This window comes from Pecten maximus, chromosome 15 (genome assembly GCF_902652985.1).
Source record: "Pecten maximus chromosome 15, xPecMax1.1, whole genome shotgun sequence".
Lineage (NCBI taxonomy): Eukaryota > Metazoa > Mollusca > Bivalvia > Pectinida > Pectinidae > Pecten > Pecten maximus.
Window position 1 is genome coordinate 14,405,352 of NC_047029.1, and position 25,041 is coordinate 14,430,392.

The 25,041-nt window shown below is 35.2% G+C and overlaps 1 protein-coding gene across 1 annotated transcript in view; it reads left to right on the forward strand.

Moving 5' to 3' along the window:
* LOC117343219 (A-kinase anchor protein 9-like) overlaps window positions 1-25,041 on the forward strand; it is a 48,360-nt gene that overhangs the window by 10,606 nt on the left and 12,713 nt on the right. Inside the window, exons 12-28 of the mRNA XM_033905559.1 lie at window positions 3,048-3,479; window positions 3,872-4,096; window positions 4,765-5,047; window positions 5,445-5,647; window positions 6,510-6,728; window positions 7,300-7,326; window positions 9,919-10,083; window positions 10,472-10,667; window positions 10,907-11,129; window positions 12,851-12,865; window positions 14,580-14,609; window positions 15,786-15,933; window positions 16,646-16,857; window positions 17,698-17,986; window positions 20,319-20,528; window positions 21,943-22,092; window positions 22,253-22,395. Of these exons, the coding sequence (XP_033761450.1) occupies window positions 3,048-3,479; window positions 3,872-4,096; window positions 4,765-5,047; window positions 5,445-5,647; window positions 6,510-6,728; window positions 7,300-7,326; window positions 9,919-10,083; window positions 10,472-10,667; window positions 10,907-11,129; window positions 12,851-12,865; window positions 14,580-14,609; window positions 15,786-15,933; window positions 16,646-16,857; window positions 17,698-17,986; window positions 20,319-20,528; window positions 21,943-22,092; window positions 22,253-22,395 (3,170 nt within the window). The remainder of the gene's footprint in view (window positions 1-3,047; window positions 3,480-3,871; window positions 4,097-4,764; window positions 5,048-5,444; window positions 5,648-6,509; window positions 6,729-7,299; window positions 7,327-9,918; window positions 10,084-10,471; window positions 10,668-10,906; window positions 11,130-12,850; window positions 12,866-14,579; window positions 14,610-15,785; window positions 15,934-16,645; window positions 16,858-17,697; window positions 17,987-20,318; window positions 20,529-21,942; window positions 22,093-22,252; window positions 22,396-25,041) is intronic.

Consider the following 25,041-nt stretch of genomic DNA (forward strand, 5'->3'; position numbering starts at 1 on the left):
AAAATCCTTCAATTTTGACATACGGAATATGAAAATCAAGTAACCATTATGAAGCAAATCCTGTTGAAAAATTCAAAGCAGTAAAATACTGTATACCTGGTAATTTTTGCCCCAGGTTATTTCGCCCTTGAGCAACACAAAACATATTTGCCCCGTTTTAAATTCGCCCTAAATTATTTTTTAAGAAATGTCCTTTTCCCTGTTTATAAAATCGGAAATTTCAGTTTGGAATTCTAGATACAGTTGCACTCGGAACACTTGGGATTTATCGAGTTCTCCAATTGTCTTACCAGCTGGGGTGTGAAATGTAATCATGTGTGAAAACGTTTACTGTGTTAAGATTTAGTTTTAGCCCTTATTGATTCAAAGAGTATCAGGTATGGATGGGTGATTTTAATGAAACACAATGAATGGTAAGTTCACTGTGCCGTGACTAATCACTGACCAGTGTTTTCTCTTTTTCACTTGTACATGTACATGAATGGAAGCAACTCATAAAATCAGCTTTCTCCATGACAGGAATTTGATGTCACTTGTGTTTCATTTTTATCATGACCGGCCTGCATCATTTAAAAACATGACTAAAATTACTTTGAATGTATTATCAAAAATACTAATCCTTTTTTTTTTTTTTTTATAATTTTTTTATTTTCAAAGACATTTCATTTTGGATTACAAGGCAATAAACATCACATTCACACACTTCACATTCACACATTTCACATTCACACACATATATACTGAAGAAAACCAAACTGTCAATTAATGGTTTTTTTTTTTCATTACTGTATTATGGAATACATTGTATATATGAAATTGTCAAAAGTCAATTGATTTATAATATTGGGTATAGTTAATTGATTAAATGACATAATAGTCACTATATTGCTAAAGAACTTTTAAGTACATATAAGTTGTCCAAAATATTAATGCTATATATAAAAATATATGTATATCCAAATTGCTATATAATATCAACAGTAACATGTAACATAAACACTACGTAATATTACACAATCAAGAAACATACATATCTCTTTCATATATACAGTTTTCCTTTTTTAAATTATAACTTTTTTATGTGTGTGCATACATATCTCACAAACATATACACCTTTACATCCATTCACCATACATACCAGGATAATACAGTAGACAAACATTGAAGAGATAAAAATTAACTGTATTAAATTGAAATAGTAACACTAAATATTGTAGGAGACAGAGACACACACAACATAGAAAGAGAGAAATAAAGAGAGAAAGAGAGAGAGAGAAAGGGTGTAGGTAGGAAAGAAAAGGAAGTTAGAGGTCCCATAGCTAAAATATCCGAAATATATTCAAAATTCCTTGTATAATTTGAGTATTAATAAAACATTACATTTTCGAACAATAGGCAAAAGTCCGAGCATGCGATAGCATTAATAAATAAAAAAACATGTAAGATGGGCATACAGTATTAATAATATTATTTGTACTACTGTTACATTTCAACAATGGCTTTCCATTTCCTCCAATTAATTTCAAATTTCCTTTTCATAATACTAATCCTAGTACATGATTTTAGCCTATAGTCTAGATTTAACTCAACATGATATTTTTAATTTACTAGACCTAGATTTAGATCATGATTTTATTTCACATGCATAGATTGGAATAAAACAATACATGTATATCATTTTATAAATTTAGTGTAGATATATAACACATGTTGCTTGTGATTGTATAGAATAAAACACAATTGAAAAGTAAGAGGGTACATTTCGGATCCGACGACAGTTGGTCTATGTACTATGGTTTATAAATCCTTCAATTCATCTTGAAATTTTAGCCTTCATTTTAAATTTGCGCTATCATCAAAGGGCGAAAATTACCAGGTATACAGAAGTCGTTGAAATGTCCTTAAATTTTGATAATTCAAGTTTGTACAAAGATATGACTTTGTGTACAAATTAGTTTAAGCATTTTAAACCATTTAATTGTGCTTCGGTCCATATACATATATTTGGGTGACTGACCAGTCCATAAACTCCCATATTGCCCTCAGTGCCATGCAATATTTGTTAAATACCGTTATGAATTGTACCGTTGAAGTAAAATAAACTCCTTGAAATTACTTATATAACCTAGTGTCTCTTCCACTCAAATATGCTGTTACATTAGATGTTTCTTTGTTCAGTCAGTTCTGAATGGATAAAGTTTATCTCCCCCACTTTCACCGAAATGAGCGTTCACCGAAATGAGCGTTATTAATTTGGGTTTGTCCTTTTGTCGCGCTTCATTTCCATGCAATAATACATATAATGTATATGCTTATCAAACTTGGTCGCTAGGTTCAATGCTTTAAGGGCTCAGCCAAGTTTGATTGCCTTTGCCAGAGTTATCGCTCCTGGATTAACTTTATTAAAACATTGTTTTCTGACATTTCCTTCAAATAATTGGAACTGTTATTAATAAATTTTCTTTAAACTTGATAATATGGTTAAATAAATGCCTTGAGGCTCGACCAAGTTCAATTGCCACTTTTGCCAGACTTTATTTGATAGAGTTTTGGCCCCTTGATTAACTGAAAACTTCATTTTTTGCTGTTTCCATGAAATAACTACCACAAATATTATCTGATTATTATCAAACTTAGTAACAATTGTTGTCCCTTTATTAATGAAAACATTGTTATTTGCTGTTAAATAACTCCCCCAAATATTTTGCAAAAGTCTTCAAACTTAGGAACAGGATTTTAAATTTGTAATGCACCAATGGACCAGCCAAATTCGTGATTGGGTTTGGTAATGGCAGTTGGAAAGAGAAGTCTTGCAAAATCAGTTTACTTTATCCCGTAATACATGTTCAATAAAATATCTATCTTCTGTAAAAGGCTTTATTTTTTTCATTCTGTCGAGGTGCAATGACATGTTTACTCCTAACCTCAAAAATATTTACCTACAATATGTCGGTAAAGTAGGGGATATAAATCCCACGTCTTGCAGGAGAAACATTGATGATTGATGTAGCATGATGTTAACAATAATTCTTGATTTTTCCTCCAGGAAAAGAATGAAGCTGTTGAAGTGTTGGAGCAAGAATTAAAAAAGTCCAAACTTGCGATAGAGGAAAAAGCTGAGGAGCTTGAAAAAATTCTAGAAGAACTGCAAAAAGCTCGTACTTCACAGGTGAGGAATGAAGAGGAGCTTGAGGCAAAAGCACAGGAGCTTGACTTGGTTTATGCTGATCTACATAATAGCAAGCAAAGTCTTAAGGCCACAGTTGAAGAGCTTGAAACGAAAGCTCAGGAGCTTGAGAAAAGAGCTCAGGAGATGGCCAAGCTCCAAGGGGAGCTTGATCAGTCGTCAGGGATCGGGCTAGACCTAGAAGTGGATATTATTCCAGAGATAGCACAGAAACGAATTAACAGTCTTCAGATGGAGCTGAACGCTTCCAAGGCAGCCCTATTAGATCTTCAGCAACAAAACACCTCGATGGTTAGTTCAACATGTTACTGAACATTTCATATACTAATTAATGCAAAATGTTGAAAAGGATGCAAAATGTTTTTCAGAGAAAGTGTGAAACCTCACTCCAAATGTATTAAAACTTCAAATCCGGCTTAATTACAGGTTTACTGTTCATAAGTCAAAACAAAATTGATTTTACTAAAATTTCCATTTTTTCTCCTGAGTTCCTACTACACTTTATATCTCTTTGTATTTAGATTCATCCAAATTTTGGAAATGATGTTCTAGACTCGCCTGAAAAATTATTAATGCAAAAATTACTATATGTCCATCACTTTTTGTCAGTTTCAGTAAGAATGTACTCATTAACTTACTTTGAATCTGGATATTTCAGTGCTATAAAAATTTCCTTTCCTCAGATGCAAGATAACAGCCAGGTTCAAAATGAATCTAGGGAACAGAGGGCAGCACCTCTCTTACGTCTCCGTAGTGACAGCCAGGAAAGCGAAGAAGACTTCTCAACACTAGATACATCAACTCTGCGACTGAAAATGGTGGCACTCACTAAGGAACTGAGGCAGACTTCATCAGAATTGGAACTGTTCCGATCATCTGCATCACTCACAGCTAAAGATTACGTCAGGGTGGGTATTGTGTGGGTTGTTTGAGACAACTTGTATGTATGGTAAGGTTACCTAAGACAGGACTTTGTATTTCAATGAACAATCTATCAAAATGTTTCACCACAAACAATAGAATGAATTTAGAAATATGAATTCCTATCATAAAGTTTCAAATATTTGTGTCAACCCGGTAAATACTACCTTCTTCCTTTGACTCCACTATGGAGATTGTCCCTTTACCTGAATCGATAGATGGGTGGGGCCCAATAGGGGAAATAGAAGCAACTCCTTTAAATCACTACTAGTCATAAAGTACTGAATAGATTCAAACCAAATTTGGTCAGAAACTTCCTCGATTTTGCATCAATGGTTTCCCATTACTATTTGTCCTTGTCATATAAATGCAATGGGATTTCAGCTAAACTTACCATCAATAATCCTTATACATTGTAGAAGTGCATAATCTGTAAAAGGTAGAATTTACCTCTCTGTTTTGGAAAGTTCAATTGACCCCAACCCTGTGTTAGAAGACTTACTCTACAAATAACCTGTTGGGTGCGGGGGAAGACGAGAAGGGGGGGGGGGGGGGGGGGGGGGTGAGTTGGCCCCTGGATGACAGTTCTAGTTTGTCTTGTCGGACAATATATAATATCGGGGTATAAGGTCACTTTTTCTTTTCCTGTCTCCAGAAAGTGATGGAGTTAAGGGAAGAGTTATCCCATCAACACCAGCGTCACATTCATGACATCCAGGAGCGTGCACGCCACGATGCTGACACCACACTGATGCAGCTTCGCATCCGCTACGACGATGAGATTGAGCACCTGCATGAGCTACATCAGAAGGAACTGGATAACAAAATCAGCGAGGTCAAGCGTGACATGAATAAACAACACAAGACAGAGATCAATCGGCTGTTGGCACGGCACAAACAAGAAATGGAGCTGGCCAAGGTCCAGGAACCAGTCCTCGGTGAGTAGGGCTGAATATGTTAGAATTGAGATAGATATTTGACTCATCGCTGAGTTAGTTTTGTTCTACGAGATTTCATTTGAGATCAGGCTGTGGTTTTTTTTTAGTCATCTTAGTTCAGATTTAGTTTTATCATATGCTTTTTTTCTTTGGGAACTTTTGTTCTGATATTTTCCATTAATTACCTTAAACGTCCAACAGCACTAGTCAAATTATTCAGCAATCAATATATTGTTATTTGGCTACATTAAGTTTAAACTGCGTTTCTTTGTTACATTTCTATTTAGATATTTCCATTCTTAAGTTAAGAATTCTTGCCCAACAGCACAGGAAAAAATATTCTAAAATCTTTCATACAATATTTGAGTGGTCAATTGCATAAATATTTTTTTGCCAGCACAAGACAAGTCGAACATGGACCACGTTGAGAGATTACAAGCAGAGATCTCTTTGTCGGAGAAACTCGACAATCGTCTACGACAGTCACTGTCTGACACTGCCCAAGGTCAAAGTCAGACAGACATTGGAGATGCTGGTAGTATTGCAACCTCCACAGCAACTGACCTGTCCTTCAGCGAAAATGTTCCAGCACATCTTCAGGTGAGGGAGATGACAACAAACCGGTCATATGTTTATTATTTCTTGCCATTTTACAAGGGACATATTTCTATTATTACCCGACTCTCTATGTAAATGTTTTCATATTCGACTGTTGATCGGTCAATATTTTTGACTTTTGACCAGCCAGGAACATCTGATTGTTATTTGTAAACAGTATATCTAGCAACGCCTTGCAACGGTTGCTAATTCAATGGCAGAAAGGTTCAAATAAACATCGACCAGGGTTTGTTGTATCTTTTGGAATATTCAGGTAACAAAACAGTTGTTTCATGCCTTATCAGTCAAAACTCTTTCCCATGGTGTTGGGACCAACCCAATGATCTATTTCCTGAGGCTGCAGGCCAAGGAAAACAGTTCATAAAGTTGGTCCCAACACCTCGGGGAAGGGTCACAATGACAGAACAAATTTGGTTTGTATTTACTGGATAGTATCATGACATCACGTTCTACACCTGGTTACATTCTGATGGTCATTGGTCAAGGTTAAAGGGTCAGATGACAGCTTTGACCCTTTCTAAATGGGACACAATTTGTCCAGTCTCATTAAGAATCAATGACCTATCTTGAGAACACCTCAACTGATTTGGATCATGATCATATTCTGGTGATCATTGGTCAAGGTTAAAGGGTCAAAGGTCACCTTTGACCTCTTCTGCATTAGACATACCCCTTGTTCCATAGGCCTACGGACATTTTCTAGTTTTCATTTTGGACAAATATGAAAGATTGGCCAAATATAATATTTAGTATATTATTTAATATTTATAATATAGAGCGTTGAGTATACTTCAGCCTCTTGTGATGAATTTTGATTAAAAACAATGTTTATTGTTTGTTTTAGAACCTTATGGAACGGCTCCACAAAGAAAATGTCCAATTGCTGACCATGTCTGAGTTACAGTTCTTAAATCGACACCTCGGTGCTGAAAAGGTAGACAAGGAGGCAGATATTTCAGCACTGCAGTCCTCATGGGACAATGAGAAACAGAGTCTTATGTCAGCTGTAGGCTCGCTGAAGGACCTCCTCGCTCAAACTCACAAGCTACGGGGATTAGACAAGGTATGATACTGACCTTCAAAATCATAGTTTTCTTCTTTATAATGAACCAAAGCACTGATTCCTGCAGTAGTAAAATTTCCGTATTTTGACTTTTAATAAAAAAAAATTTTTCCTTATTTTTTTTTTTCAGCAGAACCATAAGTATTTTTGGAGAAATAATCAGAAAAGAAATTTTTATTTTTGATTTCTGTAACTTCTCCAGATTTAATTAGAATAATTCATGTTTGATGAATGTGGATATTTTTTTCTCAAAACAAATATATGTGAAAGTTACTGTTTTTATCCTCACTTAAGCTTGGTATTTTTTGCCCACGCATTTCAATTGCAGTTTAGTAAAAAATGTTAGCAAATATCATTTGATTGTCCTTGAGTAAACTCCTACTTTGAGTGGCCTTGAATTGGCCACCTTGTGTTATTACATGACAAATGTGGTAGTTGCCTTTGTATTGCATGACTTTCTTTTCCTAGTAAACAACAGAAGCTGTCCTATCTGCCATGACCTTAATGTCATTTTCGTCGTACTTTAAAGTTGTACATATTTATCATTACTGAATCTGTTTCTTTCTGTCAGGACAATGAGGCAGAGTTGTCGGACTTTGTAAGTCTTTGTTGTCGTGCTTGCAGTTTTAATGTTGTGGATCATTTTGTTCGCCAATTCACATTAAACAGCACATAATGGCCAGCGTATATTGGTCCTGTACGGGAGATATACTGTCCAAGATGGCTGTTATTAATCACTTGTGTATTTGTCTTCACTTGTGTTGTTAACATGGAAGATTCCAACTAAACTATTAACTCTAAGACCTGTCTATAATGGTTTGATATCTGGTGATAATTATTGTGTAACCTCTATTTCTTCTCATTAATGTTCTCATTGCTGATTATTCCAATGATTATATTGCAGTTTTCTCTTGAAATCTTATCAAACATCATAATAAATATAATCTACACCAAAACAAATTAGCTGACAACTTCATAGATAAACGGGTTTGGTGAGATTTTCAATCAGTTTTTGTATTCTCTATGATTTTGTCCATTTTGCAAAAGCCGCTTGTCTTATTTACTATAGAGTGCTACCTCGTCGATATAAACTTACCAAATGAGACCAGTCCTTGGTACACAGCCCTATATAGTCAGAGAAAAGTAGGACTTAAAAAAAAACATCCTTGATTACCTCCTTCAATACGAGGCTCACAACATATCAATCATCCCTGGTATATCACATTTAACATCCTAAATAAAATTAACGGTGATGGTCACAAGTCGGCATTATTTGTATGTGTGATATGGGTCATTTTATATGAGGAAAGGCATATGTACCTGGTATGTAATTAGGTAAAGTTTTGATCTTTGGACAGTATAAGGGTAAGTGATAAGGCTCTCTATATGCTAAATTTTGAATGGACTGAGTATGGAAGACATTTAAAATGTAATTGTTCACAAAAATTTGATGTTTTTTCACAAAATGCTTAAAAGATCAATATTATTGGCGGTATACTAACTGTTTTAGTATTTTGGTATTTAGTTGATGAATCAAACTTTCCTATTTCGTTAAAAATAAATATTTATTTTCTATTTGTTTTGTGGCAATCTGCGTTATTACTTGTAGTTTCATAATTAAGTTACGTACCATATATGTAATTAGTTAATTAGGCAAGTGCATCAGTGTCTCTAGAGTGGTCTCTAATTGTAAAAAAAAATCTTTAGGCCGACCTCAATGGGAAATGTACATTGCTGGGAACCTTTGGTAGGAAGTATTCTGATGATGATATAAATCACTGAAGTTTATTTCAAGCCCAACAATATCTTCTGTAAGTTTCCTGGCATAAAGTGCTATAAAAGTTGTAAAATTAGATGACCTTGAGTTTATTAATTTATTAATATTAAAACTATTGACGATGTTACCACAATCACAATTTTAGTTATTGAATATTCTCAAATAAAACCTTTAGACATAGCTCACAAAAAGAAACTATAGGTGAGGTCAATAGACAGTATTCTCTGGTACAGATGTTCCGTAGACAGTAATAGTATATCATTTTATTTGGTGTGTTAATGCTAACATACTAAATTGTTGGGTGTGGTTACTTATAAGTCCATAGTAACCACATACAAGTATATAAGTATTTCTGAGTGATAATTTTTAGTGCTACTCCTATTCTTATAAAGAGAATGCTAAATATTCATCTTCTACAAAAGAAAAAAGTAAGTCTTTTAACTTTTTGGTGATCAATTTCTGTGTGGTGTGATCATATTGCCTTTTTGAATGATCTTTGGATGAACTTCTTATGACCCCTCTCCAAATTACCTCTGCATGCTATGACCTTCACATCTGTAAATGACCTCCATGTGACCTATTAATGACCTCTATATGACAACTGTGTTATTTGACATTTAGAAGATTAGTAAAATGACCTTTGTATCAAATTGACCTGTGTGATATGTGACCTTTACATGACTTCTGAGGTGACCTCTGTACCATGTGACCTTTACATGACTTCTGTGGTTACCTCTGTACCATGTGACCTTTACATGACTTCTGTGGTGACCTCTGTATCATGTGACCTTTAAATGACTTCTGAGGTGACCTCTGTACCATGTGACCTTTGCATGACTTCTGTGGTGACCTCTGTACCATGTGACCTTTACATGACTTCTGTGGTGACCTCTGTATCATGTGACCTTTACATGACTTATGAGGTGACCTCTGTACCATGTGACCTTTGCATGACTTCTGAGGTGACCTCTGTACATGTGACCTTTGCATGACTTCTGAGGTGACCTCTGTACCATGTGACCTTTGCATGACTTCTGAGGTGACCTCTGTATCATGTGACCTTTACATGACTTCTATGGTGACCTCTGTATCATGTGACCTTTATATTGCCTCTCTATGACCTATATTACATGATGTTGATGACTTCTGAAGTGACCTCTGTATCATGTGCCCTATAAATGACCTCCACACTTGACCTGTTATATGACCTTTTTGACTAAATATACCTCCGTATGAAGTGACCTATAGGTGACCTCTAAAATTGATCTGTGCAAAATGTGACCTTCAGAGGACTTCTGAAGTACATTCTATATCATGTGACCCATAAACGATGTCTCTATGACCTCTATGTTATATGACCTTTAGATGGTTTCTGAAGTGTCCTGTAAATGAATGAGTGTCTAATTTTTCTAGTCTGCGGAGATCACGGACTGGAGGGGAGAACTCTTGCAGTCTGTTGGTTATGTATTTGCCAAAGAAAGGGAAACGTTGCTGGCAGAACTCCGCACACATGTAATGTCTCACCCAAACATCGATCTCACTGAGATACATAAACTAGAAAAGAAAATCAGAAACTCCGTAAGTAAAGTCTTTGTCTGTTTTACCTCCCTGTAATATCAACTTAATAGTCTTAATTCATACATTTGTCTTTGGAATGACATATGGAAAACATGTTACTTTCTGATTTTGAACTTTCTAGCTAATAAATTCATCATTACCAGGGTATTATAATTGATGTAACGAATGCAGTGAAAAACATGAATCAGAATCTACCTACAATTCTACGTCAACCCTTAACCATCTTATAAAAAACAAATAATACCCTAAAGAAGAAAATTCTTTCAATGCAGAAAAGTGCGAAGTCACTCGTTCAAATATAGTTTCTCCCCTTTCCACAATTTCCACTCAATAAAACAATGATATTAAAGAAAAAATATTAAAAATAGCTACTTTTTCCGATCTGCAGGAGAGCCACCAGCGGTCAGCCCTTGACCAGATATTCCATGCAGATCGCCAGTCACTACTTGCAGAGATTCGTGACTTACGGGCCCACATCAACATTAGTCAGATCCGGAGTCAGGAGGAACGAGAACGACTTTCTGACCAACTCAATGATGTTGAGGATCAGGGCAACAAACGAGAACGTCAACTCAAACGACAGGGTCAGTTTACGATTCCTAAAGGCTGTGTCACAATTTTATTTGCCTAGTTCTGACAAAATTCTTAAATGCACCAGTTTGCTGTAAATATCAACTGGTACATTCAATTAAAATAAAATTTGAAATTTCCTAAAAAATGAATGGTATTGTTTGTTAAAGTAGCTAATGAAATGTCATGCATGTTATGTGGTACATGAAGCAGTTTCAGCTTGATGTAACAATTAAGATATCCTGTTTTACAGTTAAACTGCTGGAGTATAAACTCCAACAGGAGAAAATTCTACAAGATGATATCCACACCAGCCTGGATACGGAACGTGAACGTACTACCGAACTCTCTAGCTCATTGAGTCGAGAAAAGATGAGCAACCTTGACTTTCAGACAGATGTGGCCAATTTGAACCTCCAGGTCACTAAACTCAAGGATAGCCTAGAGCGCGAACAGAGTCGATTTGTCTCTGTGACGTAAGTGTTTTTTCTTCCCCATTTCAATTATGTTTTTAGTAATTTTTCATTTGGTTGTTAAAATCTTAAATATTCAAGATTATGTATTTATATCTTATCTTAATAATGCAATGGACATGACTCAAAACAGTTTATACATAAATCAGTTGAGTGACTTTCTGGTTATACTTTATTCTTTTGCTGTATTCGACCTAATAAGCACACCTGCCCCAATAAGTGTGCCCCACCTTCTTTTAAAGTACAGAGGATTGGTGAGCTAATTAAGAGTTTCTTACTGATCTGCTAATATTATCTTCAGTCTTTTAACTAAAGACTCTGGATTATTTTCGCTACATAAAGATATGTACATGAAAAAAATGGTTGGTTTTTGGCTCACCTGGCTCAAAAGGCCATGTGAGCTTATGCCATGGTGCAGCATCCGTCGTCCATCTATCATCAGTCGTCCGTCATCCATCCGGTGTCAACTTTTTATTTTAAACAACTTCTTCTCATAAACTAAGAGTCTCTGGATTAGGCCTTCCAAAAGTTTTGAAAAAATAATGACCTTGACTTCTCATTATCCAAGACTCCCAGAATCATGATATCAGGCAGATAGGCCACCTACATGAAGCCCGACAAACAAGGTCACAAGGGTCAAATTCCTTAAAACAACTTCTTCTGGTTAACCAAAGGCTAACAATCATGATATCAGGCGAGTAGGCCTCCTACATGAGGCCCGATAAACTTTAGGAAAACAAATTACTTTGGCCCATATTCAAGGTCACAAGGGTCAAATTCCTTAAAACAACTTCTGGTTCTGGTTAACCAAAGCTAACAATCATGATATTTGGCTCGTAGGTTTCTATCATGGAGCCCAAAAATTTTGGAAAAAGAAATGCCCTGACCTTTATTCATGGTTACAGAGGTCAAATAGTTCAAACATATGAGGGACTTCTTTTGATTACCTTAAATGAAGTTCAAAAGGAAACTTTTCCCTGTACATTGTTTTATTGAATGCACTCCTTTTTTGTAAGCACACATTGTACTTATAATTTCCCCCGAGATGACTTATTCTAATCGCCTTTTGTTATTTGTTGTCTATTACCGGTATGTACCGTACATCTGTAAACAATGTACATTTTCAGCTTCTTCTCAGAAAACCGATAACCAAATTTAATGAAATATTGCAGAAACCTTCCATGACTTAAGGTCATTCAAAATTGTGAAATATATGGTCCCCATCCCCCAGGACCCTCACATTTGCCCCTCAGGGAGGGGGTAAACTGTACCACATTCCATATTGACAAAACACATTTTTTGTTTGTTTTTGTAATTAATACAAACTTGGTTAGAAGTATCAATATGGGATAGCAGTTTGATGGTATGCACATTTTGTCCCAGACTAATCCCCAGGTGCTGATGGGCATGGCCAGAAAGGGTCAAATTGACTGAAACATTTCTAGTGTCTTGTTGGGTTGAATATAGTATTGTGTAATTATTTTATCAACATATCTTTGTTCTGCCAAAATTTATATAAATTTTACCTTAAATTAGGGTGATTACAAACCATCAACATTATACAAAATATCAAGTCAAAAACTGTTGTTTGTCTAAACTGTTTGTGAAGGTAGTAAAACCTACCAGCATGCATGATATCTACGCTTGCATAGTTATGTGGAACTCTTCAGTACCAGCGGGAAGATTTAGTGGTATATAATTGTTAAGTTTGAATTCAATTCCAGTAAGAAGGAAGCTGGGTATGTGAATAATATATAGTCATCATTTACCAGAACCTGATGTTTATACACTGTCAATCATTTATTTCCTTGTGGGAAATATATCTTCACTTTAATTTATTTCCTGTTATATTTAATTCCTTTTCATTTGGTAAAATGATATTCAGCGTATTTCTGAAAATTTCACACAAATGAATGATTTACAGTATATCACAATCAGGAATCAATATTGACACACTCTACATGTACTCGGAATATTCCACGAGGATCTACTCCTCTCTAGACTATTATAGTATTGTTTTATCTAGATACATACCCATACTTACCATTGATTATTGTCGTTACCATAGAAACAGTTATATCTGATGTGATCTATTTCAATGTTGTAACCATAGTGATAGTGTATGTAGATCTATATCTATATATCTGTATCTCTTTTACCTACAGCCATATGTGGGACGCTTTAGTGTAAGTTAGTCGGCCATTCTGATTGGTCAAATTGTCAGCTGTGTTTTGATTGGTCAGAATGCTTGATGTTTATATAGTTTTAGGCATGTGTGTTGTAATTTAATTGAATTGTGTAGGAGTGACACTGGGTCTTTACTTTCATTCCTCCCCCAAAAAAAATACAGAGAAAATTTTTAGGTTTAGTCAGTTCTGAATTACTCCATAACACGTTAGATTTATTTGGTTCTGAATTTGTAGCTATGTTTAAAATCAATTTCTTTGTACAATTGTAATTCATAGTTTTTTCATCTCCATTCCAATGAAATAAAAACGGATTTGTCTGAGGAATCTATGTCATATTTGTAAATGCTTTATTTTGAGATAGAATATTTTCGAATGAAAATACCTACAACGGGAATGATTTCAGTCTGAACCAACAAAATTTCAAATTATTTTTCACTCGACCATTGTGTATGAGGAGTATAACTTACTGACTTCCTTTGCTGTTACTATGGACCAGTGTTATTCTATAATTGTAGTATACTACATACCGTGTTTCATTCTATAATTGTAGTATACTACATACCGTGTTACATTCTATAATTGTAGTATACTACATACCGTGTTTCATTCTATAATTGTAGTATACTACATACCGTGTTTCATTCTATAATTGTAGTATACTACATACCGTGTTTCATTCTATAATTGTAGTATACTACATACCGTGTTACATTCTATAATTATAGTATACTACATACCGTGTTACATTCTATAATTGTAGTATACTACATACCGTGTTACATTCTATAATTGTAGTATACTACATACCGTGTTACATTCTACAATTGTAGTATACTACATACCGTGTTTGTTAGTATAGTATACTACATACCGTGTTACATTCTATAATTGTAGTATACTACATACCGTGTTACATTCTATAATTGTAGTATACTACATACCGTGTTTGTTATTATAGTGCCTGAAATTTGATTATCAATAAAGCTTTATTTTGTGACTGCATGAACCTACTGCAGCTACTACTGCAGCAAATTAATCTCTTTGCACGAACCAAATAATTAGTTTGTTTATACTGAACCAGAAGAATGGCTTTTGAAATTACAACTCAAGTTCCTGTAGAATGTCACAGCTAGTAGACTACTATTTAACACTATATGAGAATATTTTCTTAATTTTGCTATGAAATAATCTTTTTTAAGGAAAATTTTGGCTAATATTTGATTTGCATTCATATTTCATATAAAAATGTGTTTTTGATTAACAGTGGTATTTACAACGATATTTTTGCTTTGGGGTAATATACTTATGATATTTTATTACATTTTCACTGGTGTGTTAACAATAACTAATAAGGAAGAGACCCTCTGATTTCTTTCCTAGAAATAACCATGTGCTTAGATTTTTCCCTCATCAAATAATGAAACTAATAATTTAACTTGCAAACTTACAATTTTTCCCTGAAATATATTACTGACATGAGAAATATTTAAATCAGAAAAAAATGAATTGCACATGTAAAAAATTATTTGCATTTTAACAATTAAATTTGACTGAACAGTTTTCTTCCATAGAGATTTTTTGTAAAATTGACAGTTTGTAATCATAATTATACAAAATTACTTGTGTGCTGTGCTTGTGTGTTAAATGAAGCATTTTGATATTGATATGGTTACCATGGAAACTTCACTTCCTGTATTCCCAGCATGTGTGAATCCTGTGTGTCCTCACCTGTACCCTGTATCTACCTGTGTGATATCTACAAATCTCTCACTTTTGTCCTATTGTTGAGCATGAATCAAATTAAGAAACTGTATAGCTTTTGTCCCCTGACAACAAACTTGTCTCCTAGGGAATGAGCCTGAATTCCTGTATTTTGTAATTCCATCTAGTATTTTGGCTGACACCATGTTCGTTCACAAACTCAAGATTTCGAGAGACTCGGCTAAATTTATCGACCATGTGATCAGTTGGTCAAAATTGTGACTATATGATATGGGCTTCACACGGCTTTACACGAAACTCTTGCTATTGTGCTGTTTGTTGCTAGAATACCAGAAATACATGGATGAAAGTTTCTTATACAAACTTCCACTCCATGATCAGACACAGGAGCACTTACAAATCTGGCTATATAGACAAATATGACCACTAGTACATTTAAGCATAATGAATTGTTACTACCTAGTCCACTGCCAGTGTAATAAAAAGTTCAGAATTACTTTAAAGATAGAAACGTCTTTACAATATTTCAGAAAATATTTGTTTGCTGCTGCTTTTACAGAAGAATATTTTCTGAGAAACATACTTCAAATGAGAAAAAAGAACTTTTCATATTTCATTAAAACTATAAACTTACCTGAGCATTTAATATTAGCAATAATATACATACATACATGTAATGTATTGATGAGCTTTGCTTATATCATGTGGAATTTTATCTAGATTTACATTTCACTATTGTGTTGTCCAGGGGCGCTTTGGAGGAGGAGAAGGGAAAATGCCACACTCTTGGAGAGAGGTTGGAAGCTGAGAAGTACAAAGTTCGTGACCTCAAGAATGACCTTGATGAAGCCAAGGTTAGGTCAGAGGTCAGGGATAAGATTAACAGCACCATAGAGGTGAGGAAAGAATGTTTATATCTATACGATGAATTATTATCTTTTCTCTACGGAGTTTAACAAAACAGCAAACAAATTAAGGTAGTCTGGCTAGAATCTAGGTCACCTTTACTATAGAAAGAATCACATATACCATACAAACTCCTGTTATTTGCATGTTAATACTATTACCTTGACCATGCAATCCTGGATTCTGTTTGGACAAAATTTAGATATTGGCTGATTTCGACCAAATTTGTTATACAGAGGTATTAGGGAATGCTGAAAATAACTTTTTGGGTTTTGTTGTCATCGACAACTAAGCTTAAGGACAAAATTATCAAAATTTTATTATTGGCCCATTCCGACCAAATTTGGTTTACAGGAAATAGTGGCTTCTTATTGGCTTCTTATTAGTTGAAAAGAAATTGCTCTATTTCAACTAAGTTTGGTGAATTAGGGATACTGAATTTGCTCAGATTGGTAAGGAGATTTGGAATGACAAGGGAATGGTACATTGTCAAGAGAAATCCAAGGTTATGCAAAAAATATTGAATTCGGTGAAACTAAAACATTTGATGTATAAGCAGCATCTGTCGGAGCATTTACTGTAAATAGAATCTGATTAAAAATCTTGGTCAAGTATTATCCTTTATGTCGGCCATTCAGAGTATTTTATTTATTTAATTTCTGGTGATAAATGTGCAGCATAACTCCTTAAATTTTCTTTTAGAAATTGGAGTCTGACCTGATGACAGAGCGGGACATGAGAATAAAATTGGAAAATTCTCATGAACTAGATAGAGTGAAGATCAACACCCTCCAACAAGATCTCAATACAGAGCGCAGGAACTTACAGATGTTTGAGGCTGAATACGAAACCAAAGTCACAGAATTAAAAACGGCTCTAGAGCTGGAGAAAATCCGTGCTTCAGATCTAGTCAGGTGACTTTTTCTCAGCTAAACATTTTATGCCACTTCCTCCTCCAATGGTTTTATAGGTGTATAGTGATATAATGATATCTTCGTCAGTCCCATCCATATAGATGTATAGTGATATAATGATATCTTCGTCAGTCCCATCCATATAGATGTATAGTGATATAATGATATCTTCGTCAGTCCCATCCATATAGATGTATAGTGATATAATGATATCTTCGTCAGTCCCATCCATATAGATGTATAGTGATATAATGATATCTTCGTCAGTCCCATCCATATAGATGTATAGTGATATAATGATATCCTTGTCAGTCCCATCCATATAGATGTATAGTGATATAATGATATCTTCGTCAGTCCCATCCATATAGATGTATAGTGATATAATGATATCTTCGTCAGTCCCATCCATATAGATGTATAGTGATATAATGATATCTTCGTCAGTCCCATCCATATAGATGTATAGTGATATAATGATATCTTCGTCAGTTCCATCCATATAGATGTATAGTGATATAATGATATCTTCGTCAGTCCCATCCATATAGATGTATAGTGATATAATGATATCTTCGTCAGTCCCATCCATATAGATGTATAGTGATATAATGATATCTCCGTCAGTCCCACCCATATAGATGTATAGTGATACAATGATATCTTCGTCAGTCCCATCCATATAGATATATAGTGATATAATAATTATATCCTTGTCTGTTTAGTTCCATCCATTCTGTCATCCTTATATCTCGATGTTGTACCCTCTCAACAATTGCAGGACACCTGCATTTAATTGAGAATGTTAATTGTTTATTTAGAGATTTGTTTTGTTGACAGTGCATTGGAAAAAGAACAAACAGCTTGCCATAATCTACGACAGAATTTGTATGAACAACAAAATTCTGCAGAAAAATCTGACAACAGAAGTATCGTAGAGGACCTTCAGGTTGCCTTGGAAACAGAAAAGGCCATGGTGATGGATTTACGAGGTGCACTTGAACATGAAAAACATCGCATGGCTGGGATGGTTGCCGCTGTAGAATCGGAACGGACGGCCATGCAAGACCAAGTTGGGCAAGAAAGGGAGACAACTCGCCAGATTAAGCACGAACTTGATACTCTACAGGTAAATATTTTGTGTTTACAGATTAATATGAAAATTGTTTTAGATGTTCGCCGTGTTGTGTATTAGATCCGTAATCAAAACATCCATGTTAATTTTCTTACTTTGGTGATATGTACTGTGCAACTTCCGAAAACTGATCCCTCTCAAAACTGACCACCTCTTGATACCGATCAGAATGGTGATGTTCGGAATCAATCTTTCTTTATTTTAGTGATAAAAAACTTCCAAATACCAATCCCTCTGAATTCTGAATACCAAAACGATTTTGTGTCCAGAACGGCTAAAATATATCCAAAAATTACTTCCGTAAAACGAACTTACCTCAGCAAACTTGACAGGTGCCCAGCCAACCGACTTTGAAATCAACACCTGTGGCGATTGTTGACGTGAGCTTTGTCTTAGAACATACGTGTGTTGTAGGTATGTTATTGGTACATAACACCTACAAATAGAGAAGGATTATGATTTAATTGTGTACTAATCAAATTGGTCAAGCTGAAACCATGCATCATTCAATTGGTACGGTCTGTTTACCATCAGAAAGCTAGAAAGCTGGAGTTTTGCATCTAATTTGCATGAGGCCCTGAACGGGTTATTTTTGCAGCGGACAAATTTGCACACAATAAGGAGCTAATAGAAGATCAGGCTTCATTTTAAAATGCAATATCGATGTCCTGAATAAAATCATTAGAAACTGGTTAATGTTTAAAATTATTGTTTTTTTTTTTTTTTTTTTGTAAAACCATTCTATTTGAAATGAAATAAATACCCCTTATCATGCCCCTTAAGCAGAGGCTTACATGTAGCGACCGGTGACAGCAGTATGGTGTGATAAGTAAAATGATATGATTATAACACATTTGCAATCAGAAATAGAACTTATTTGATTAGTTTAATTTTGTGTAAATACTTTATTTTATGTATTCATTAACTTAAATAATATCAACACTGCTTAAAATATCCTAAACGTCATCCGATCAATATTATCCCCAGATCCCGGCCTGTCAAAATGGATCACTTCTCCAAACCAAACCCTCTCCAATCTGGCCAAGATCCATGTTCGTGATCAGTTTAGGGAAGTTCCACATTATCTATGCTAATGTTGATCAGAAAATTGTCAACAAAATTTACATTTTACATTATCATTTTCATTCCAACTTTCTCCATACAAATTTTCTACAAATCATTTATAAAATCAATTTCCTTCATATCAGTTTTTATGCCATGGCATCCATCGTCCGTCAACATTTGCTTCATTAGCTACTTGTCAAAAAGTCCTTAATAGATTCTAACCAAATTTGATGAAAAACATCCTAGCGGAAGGGGAACAGTTTTTACATAAATGGTGACTAATAGAGGAAAGTGTAAGTCTTTAAATCCATACTAGTCCTGAATGACTAAACGGATTTTGATGAAATTTAGTCTGAAGCATGATTAGGTAAAGGAGATCTAATGTTGTATGAATGGAGAGTATGAGGGGGCTTAATAAGGGAAAAGTTGCAAAAAAAAAATGTAATTAACTTGAAATGTTTTTGCCATAATAACTGAAATATCCAGATGAGTGATGCAGACCCTCTAGGCCTCTTGTTTCCTACATGTGAATTTCCTTTAATCATTAACATTGCTTGTGTTCATCTGTCCATCATAGTAATTTAGTTGTGTAGTAATACATTTAGAGAACTAGATTTCTTAGATGTAACAGCATATTATCTGAAAAGTAAAAAAAATTGGCAGATTTGCATTGCTTAATTTGTTTTGATGAGTATTTAGAAATACTTTAATTTAGTGATGATTATAGTTTTTAAGATAAATATCCACATAAATATACACCTTGTGTGTTGTAGAATGTAGAAATTTCTTTTAGATCATCCTGGGAACTAAATTTTCGGCACAATACTTTGTCAAAATTGGCAAAAAAAAAAAAAAAAAAAACCTGTACTGGTATCTGAACAGATGAGAAAAATATCACTTTTTCATACAAAACTACATTGAATCAATTTTATTATATGTGATTTTAACACAAATCTTCCCTAATTCCATTGTTAATTCTCACTGTGACAATTGTCTATCAATCCCTTCTCTAACTGATCTCCATTTGATGTAAATTTCTTTTGTGTATTTTCCTCCAAAAGAAAAGAAGTGCAATAAAATGACTAATGTTTAACTTTTAATACAACATGGAAGTTTTCAGTAGGAAAAACACTTCAGTCAAAAGACAAGACCTCTTCTCTGTCAGAAATTTGGATTTAAGACCTAGGGTGTAGTTTTCCAATTGACAAGCATTGTATTGACCTTGATAAAAAACAAGACAAACATTTCCTGGACCTTGTAGCTACAGAATCTGGAATTCACTCGCATGTTTGAACGCGAGCGGGACCAGGTGTCTCGTCTGAAGGCCGAGCGGGAACAACTCCGTTCAGAGGTGAAGAGCATCAAGGATGCTGATAATGAAAGGGAGCGACTGCGTGATACAGAAAAAATGTCAGACAGACGCCGACTAAGACATGTGGAACGAGAGAGGGATGATCACAAAATGAAACTGGTAAAGCTAATATATTTGGAATTATTTCATTAATTATTGGATTTGACTATTGCCAGCTTTGTCGAGCAGCATGAGTGAACCAAGGTTTAAGATCATAGTGATTAGCTCCGATATATTGACATGGTTATATACATTTGAAATTCAAATCTCTCGTTTTCTTGACATCAAAACGAATATGGAACTTGAAAGTGTTGAGAAAATATCTAGGTTATCTGACGGTAATGTTTTCATTCCCAGCTGTTTTTATAAATTCTATGTACCAAGTGTATACTAATTATAGAGAAAAAAAAATACTAATATATTCTGTTGTCATCTTCATCAACTTACTCTCAACTAAAATTTTTTTTAAAAATCCATCCATACCAGTTTAATGCCTTGTCCTGCTTATACAGAACACATTTCATTATAAATGTTTTTAACATCAATCTTACTTTAATTGCTTTTTAATATCTTGTTTACTTATATTGTTGATATAAGTGTTTATGCTGTAGTATTTATTTTGTTTCGTTTTGTTTACTGCTATGCTTTGTATTTGATGATTGCTGCTGATGTGTTTTAAGTGTGTTGTAGCTTTGATGTAGTGTTATGAAAAATTAGATTACATAACCTCTAAACCCAAACTGTTGTTATATTACTGCCTCCTTAATTCACAACAAACATGTATACATGAAAATGGCCCACCATCTATTTTCATACCTTGCCATTAATTGGCCATTTGTTTAGAGTTTACCCTGTCCATCCATCAGTCCACCATGTGTTACCCTGTCCATCGATCAGTCCACCATGTGTTACCCTGTCCATCGATCAGTCCACCATGTGTTAAGAGGTTACCCTGTCCATCGATCAGTCCACCATGTGTTAAGAGTTTACCCTGTCCATCCATCAGTCCACCATGTGTTAAGAGTTTACCCTGTCCATCCATCAGTCCACCATGTGTTAAGAGTTTACCCTGTCCATCGATCAGTCCACCATGTGTTAAGAGTTTACCCTGTCCATCCATCAGTCCACCATGTGTTAAGAGTTTACCCTGTCCATTCATCAGTCCACCATGTGTTAAGAGTTTACCCTGTCCATCGATCAGTCCACCATGTGTTAAGAGTTTACCCTGTCCATTCATCAGTCCACCATGTGTTTAGAGTTTTTCCATGTCTATTTATCTTCTCCTTTTTGACTGATTTAATTTTCAAAAAAAAGTCTTATCTCTTTCAATTTCTAAAATGTTTTAAACTGAATTTAATTCATGTAGATAGGAGTTAAACATTTCTAAAATCTGATTGGTGAAATTTAGATTTTGTCCTCAAAACTAAAATGTCATGTTCTTTCACGGAACCTGTATGAAGATCATGCTTTAACATATCAAGTTTCTATCTCTATATACTTTATACTGACACAAAAGTCTTATACTAATATCCAGCACGAGCAGACATTAGAGGCCCAGAGACTCACACAGAAGGTACTAGACCTTCAAGATCAGCTGGCCGCGAGCCGCGAGAAGGAACTGGAGGCTATCCGGGACCTGGAGCATGAGCGCCTGTCATCAATACACTCTCAGCTTTATGATGGGGTAAGGGAGATATGATATCTCATGTATTCGTCTGTATCTGAAGTTCTGAGGATCGTAGGACTCTCTATTCCAGTTTAAGTTAAAATTATCTAAATTAACTTTCTCAATTATCAGTAGTATGAAGTTACTTCAATGTTTCTAATAATGCCATTGTCTACAGTTTCAGCAGAATGGATCTCAAAGAGGAACATCACATGTCAATCATGATCAATGGAATGTTTATAAGGCTCAGCTGCAGAGTTTGAGTCAGAGCCTGCAGTATCTTATTCTACAGCACAGGGACAGTTTGGACAGAACCTCCAAGTAAGTATATCTAAAGTTACGGGGTTAGTTTGGACAGAACCTCTAAGTAAGTATATCCAAAGTTACGGGGTTAGTTTTGACAGAACCTCCAAGTAAGTATATCCAAAGTTACGGGATAAGTTTGGACAGAACCTCCAAGTAAGTATATCCAAAGTTACGGGATAAGTTTGGACAGAACCTCCAAGTAAGTATATCCAAAGTTACGGGATAAGTTTGGACAGAACCTCCAAGTAAGTATATCCAAAGTTACGGGGTTAGTTTGGACAAAACCTCCAAGTAAGTATATCTAAAGTTACAGGGACAGTTTCATCGGACAAAGCCATCAAACCTTTGATTAAATAGGACTACAGTGTATAAAACTAGAATGGTGATACACCCAACATTATTAGTAGTCAAAGCGAAGTATGGAGATGCATGTAGGTTGTATATATGTATCCATCACTGCGCCATTGAAACGTTCTTTTTTAAGAGCGCCGATGTGGTGGAGCAGTATAAGCTGAGAGTATTTCTGGCTTGGCGATTGGGTGCCGTAGATTGTGAGTTCAAGGCCTGGTCAGGGCACGAGTCAAAAAGTTGTCTTCCTTCGTCATTTGTGTTGCTATGTTATATATCTATTTATTAGCACAATGTATCATATACACTATGTGATCCGAAGATATAGATTTGAATTTCCTGTTGTAGTTGTACCAAGAGAAATATTTATAATATATGTACAATTCGTATCCATGAATGTAAATACATTGCGATCCAGGTATTCATATCATCTTATAGACGACTTCCACAATGATCATGTCAGGGTACCGGGCCGACCATCACTACGCCATTGAAACATTCTTTTTTAAGAACGCCGATGTGGCGCAGCGGTATAAGCTGGTATGAGGTGATATATGCAGGTTGTATATGTCACACGAGTAGTATAATATGTGGGTATTTCTTCAATTATGCACAAACAATGTTCAAATGAAGCACAGTTTATTTAACATAAACACAGACACACACACGGAGACAGTGACCTGAAATAAAAAGAACAATACCTAAAATACATACGGACACGTGTAAACGATGCCGACAATTACATTATTTAATACTTAACGCATTAAATATTCATTTAGGTATATTTTATATGTTTATATTATATTCTATTTTATTCCATAGTTACACTTTTACAATAAACAATTATAATACATTATTTTTACAATAGCTTTGACCCTATGGAGCCCGACCACGTGTACGTCATATGTAAAATATTTTAACATATTAAGGGCAAGATATTTAAAATGCAATTATATTAGTTTAATGTATTTTATATATCAAATAGCTAAAATACATTAAATATGTATTTATATTATTATTTTAAATTAAATAAACTTACCTAGAAGCACTGTGGCCGTAAAGCACACAGGCTTATACCAGACGTGTATGTTGGTGCAGGGTCTATAGCCGTTGTGGCTGCACTCACCTGGGCAAGGCCCAGGTAAAGTTTTCCACGTGCACGGGTATAGGGTCATGCAGGGTCAAAGTGACACACTCAACCAATCCTTGCGCTCACCTCTCATACGTCACCATAACAACTATATACACAGGTACATAGGACATTATATGACACAGGGACTTGTACAAACATTATACACGATACACAGCGCAAGTATCTATACACACTTTACATGTACAGGTGTTGGTCAGACTATTAAAGTTTGACCACCGTGACATTCTCCCCTGCAAAGGAAAATGACTCCTGGCATTTAAACTAATATATCAACCACAATGGTTGAATCTACTAATAATATAAAAGAATGAGCAGCTAATTATCTAATATCCAAGTGATTGGGGCAATCCCTACCTACGAGGAATACAAGATAACTGCTCATATAACACTATAGAATGAAAAATCTAAAATTAACATCTGTATAAAATGAAATTATCACCTTGGCCAGTGTCCCAAGGTAATATAATTATATATTCCATAACTACTTAGAGATTTTCTCCCCTGCCATGTGGAACAAAGCTTTCCTGATGTGAATATTAATCTTTTACTTTATAATTGAATGTAAATTACAATTATGCTACAGTTTCTACTTATTTAATGGTAAACCATAAGGTAATACACACAAGTAGCTGTAGAGATTAAATATTAATTTCACAATTTGAAGTAAACTTTGTCCACCACGACATTCTCCCACTGCTCTGAGTATCTAGACGTAGACTTCAGCTCCAGAATTGGACGGTACCAAGGTTCCCATGAGCCATTCCCCATACAAGTTAGGAGATTTACAGACTCGCCTGGGCCTTACAGCTGGTATCGAGTCTTGTGTCTGACCTTCACTGCCTGCAGTGTTGGAATTTCGACACACACCCTTATTACCCTGTTTCGGAGAATCCCCTGAACCAACAGTATGTGGTTGCACTGGCTGTCGCGACTCAGCAACAGTGCGTCTGGGTCTCCTAGCAGGAATAACATATCTGGGTGTTTGACTCCCATCCTCATCTGAGCTATCAGAGTCAGTAGTTGAGGAGGAACTCTCAACTAACTCTATTCCGGCATTCTGATGATTTCGGGTTGTCTCCCTTGGTTCCTGGGCACCCGCTGTACTGGGTAACCACATGAAAGGGAGGAGCAGGTTCCTATGTACAGTTTTTATAGGTCCC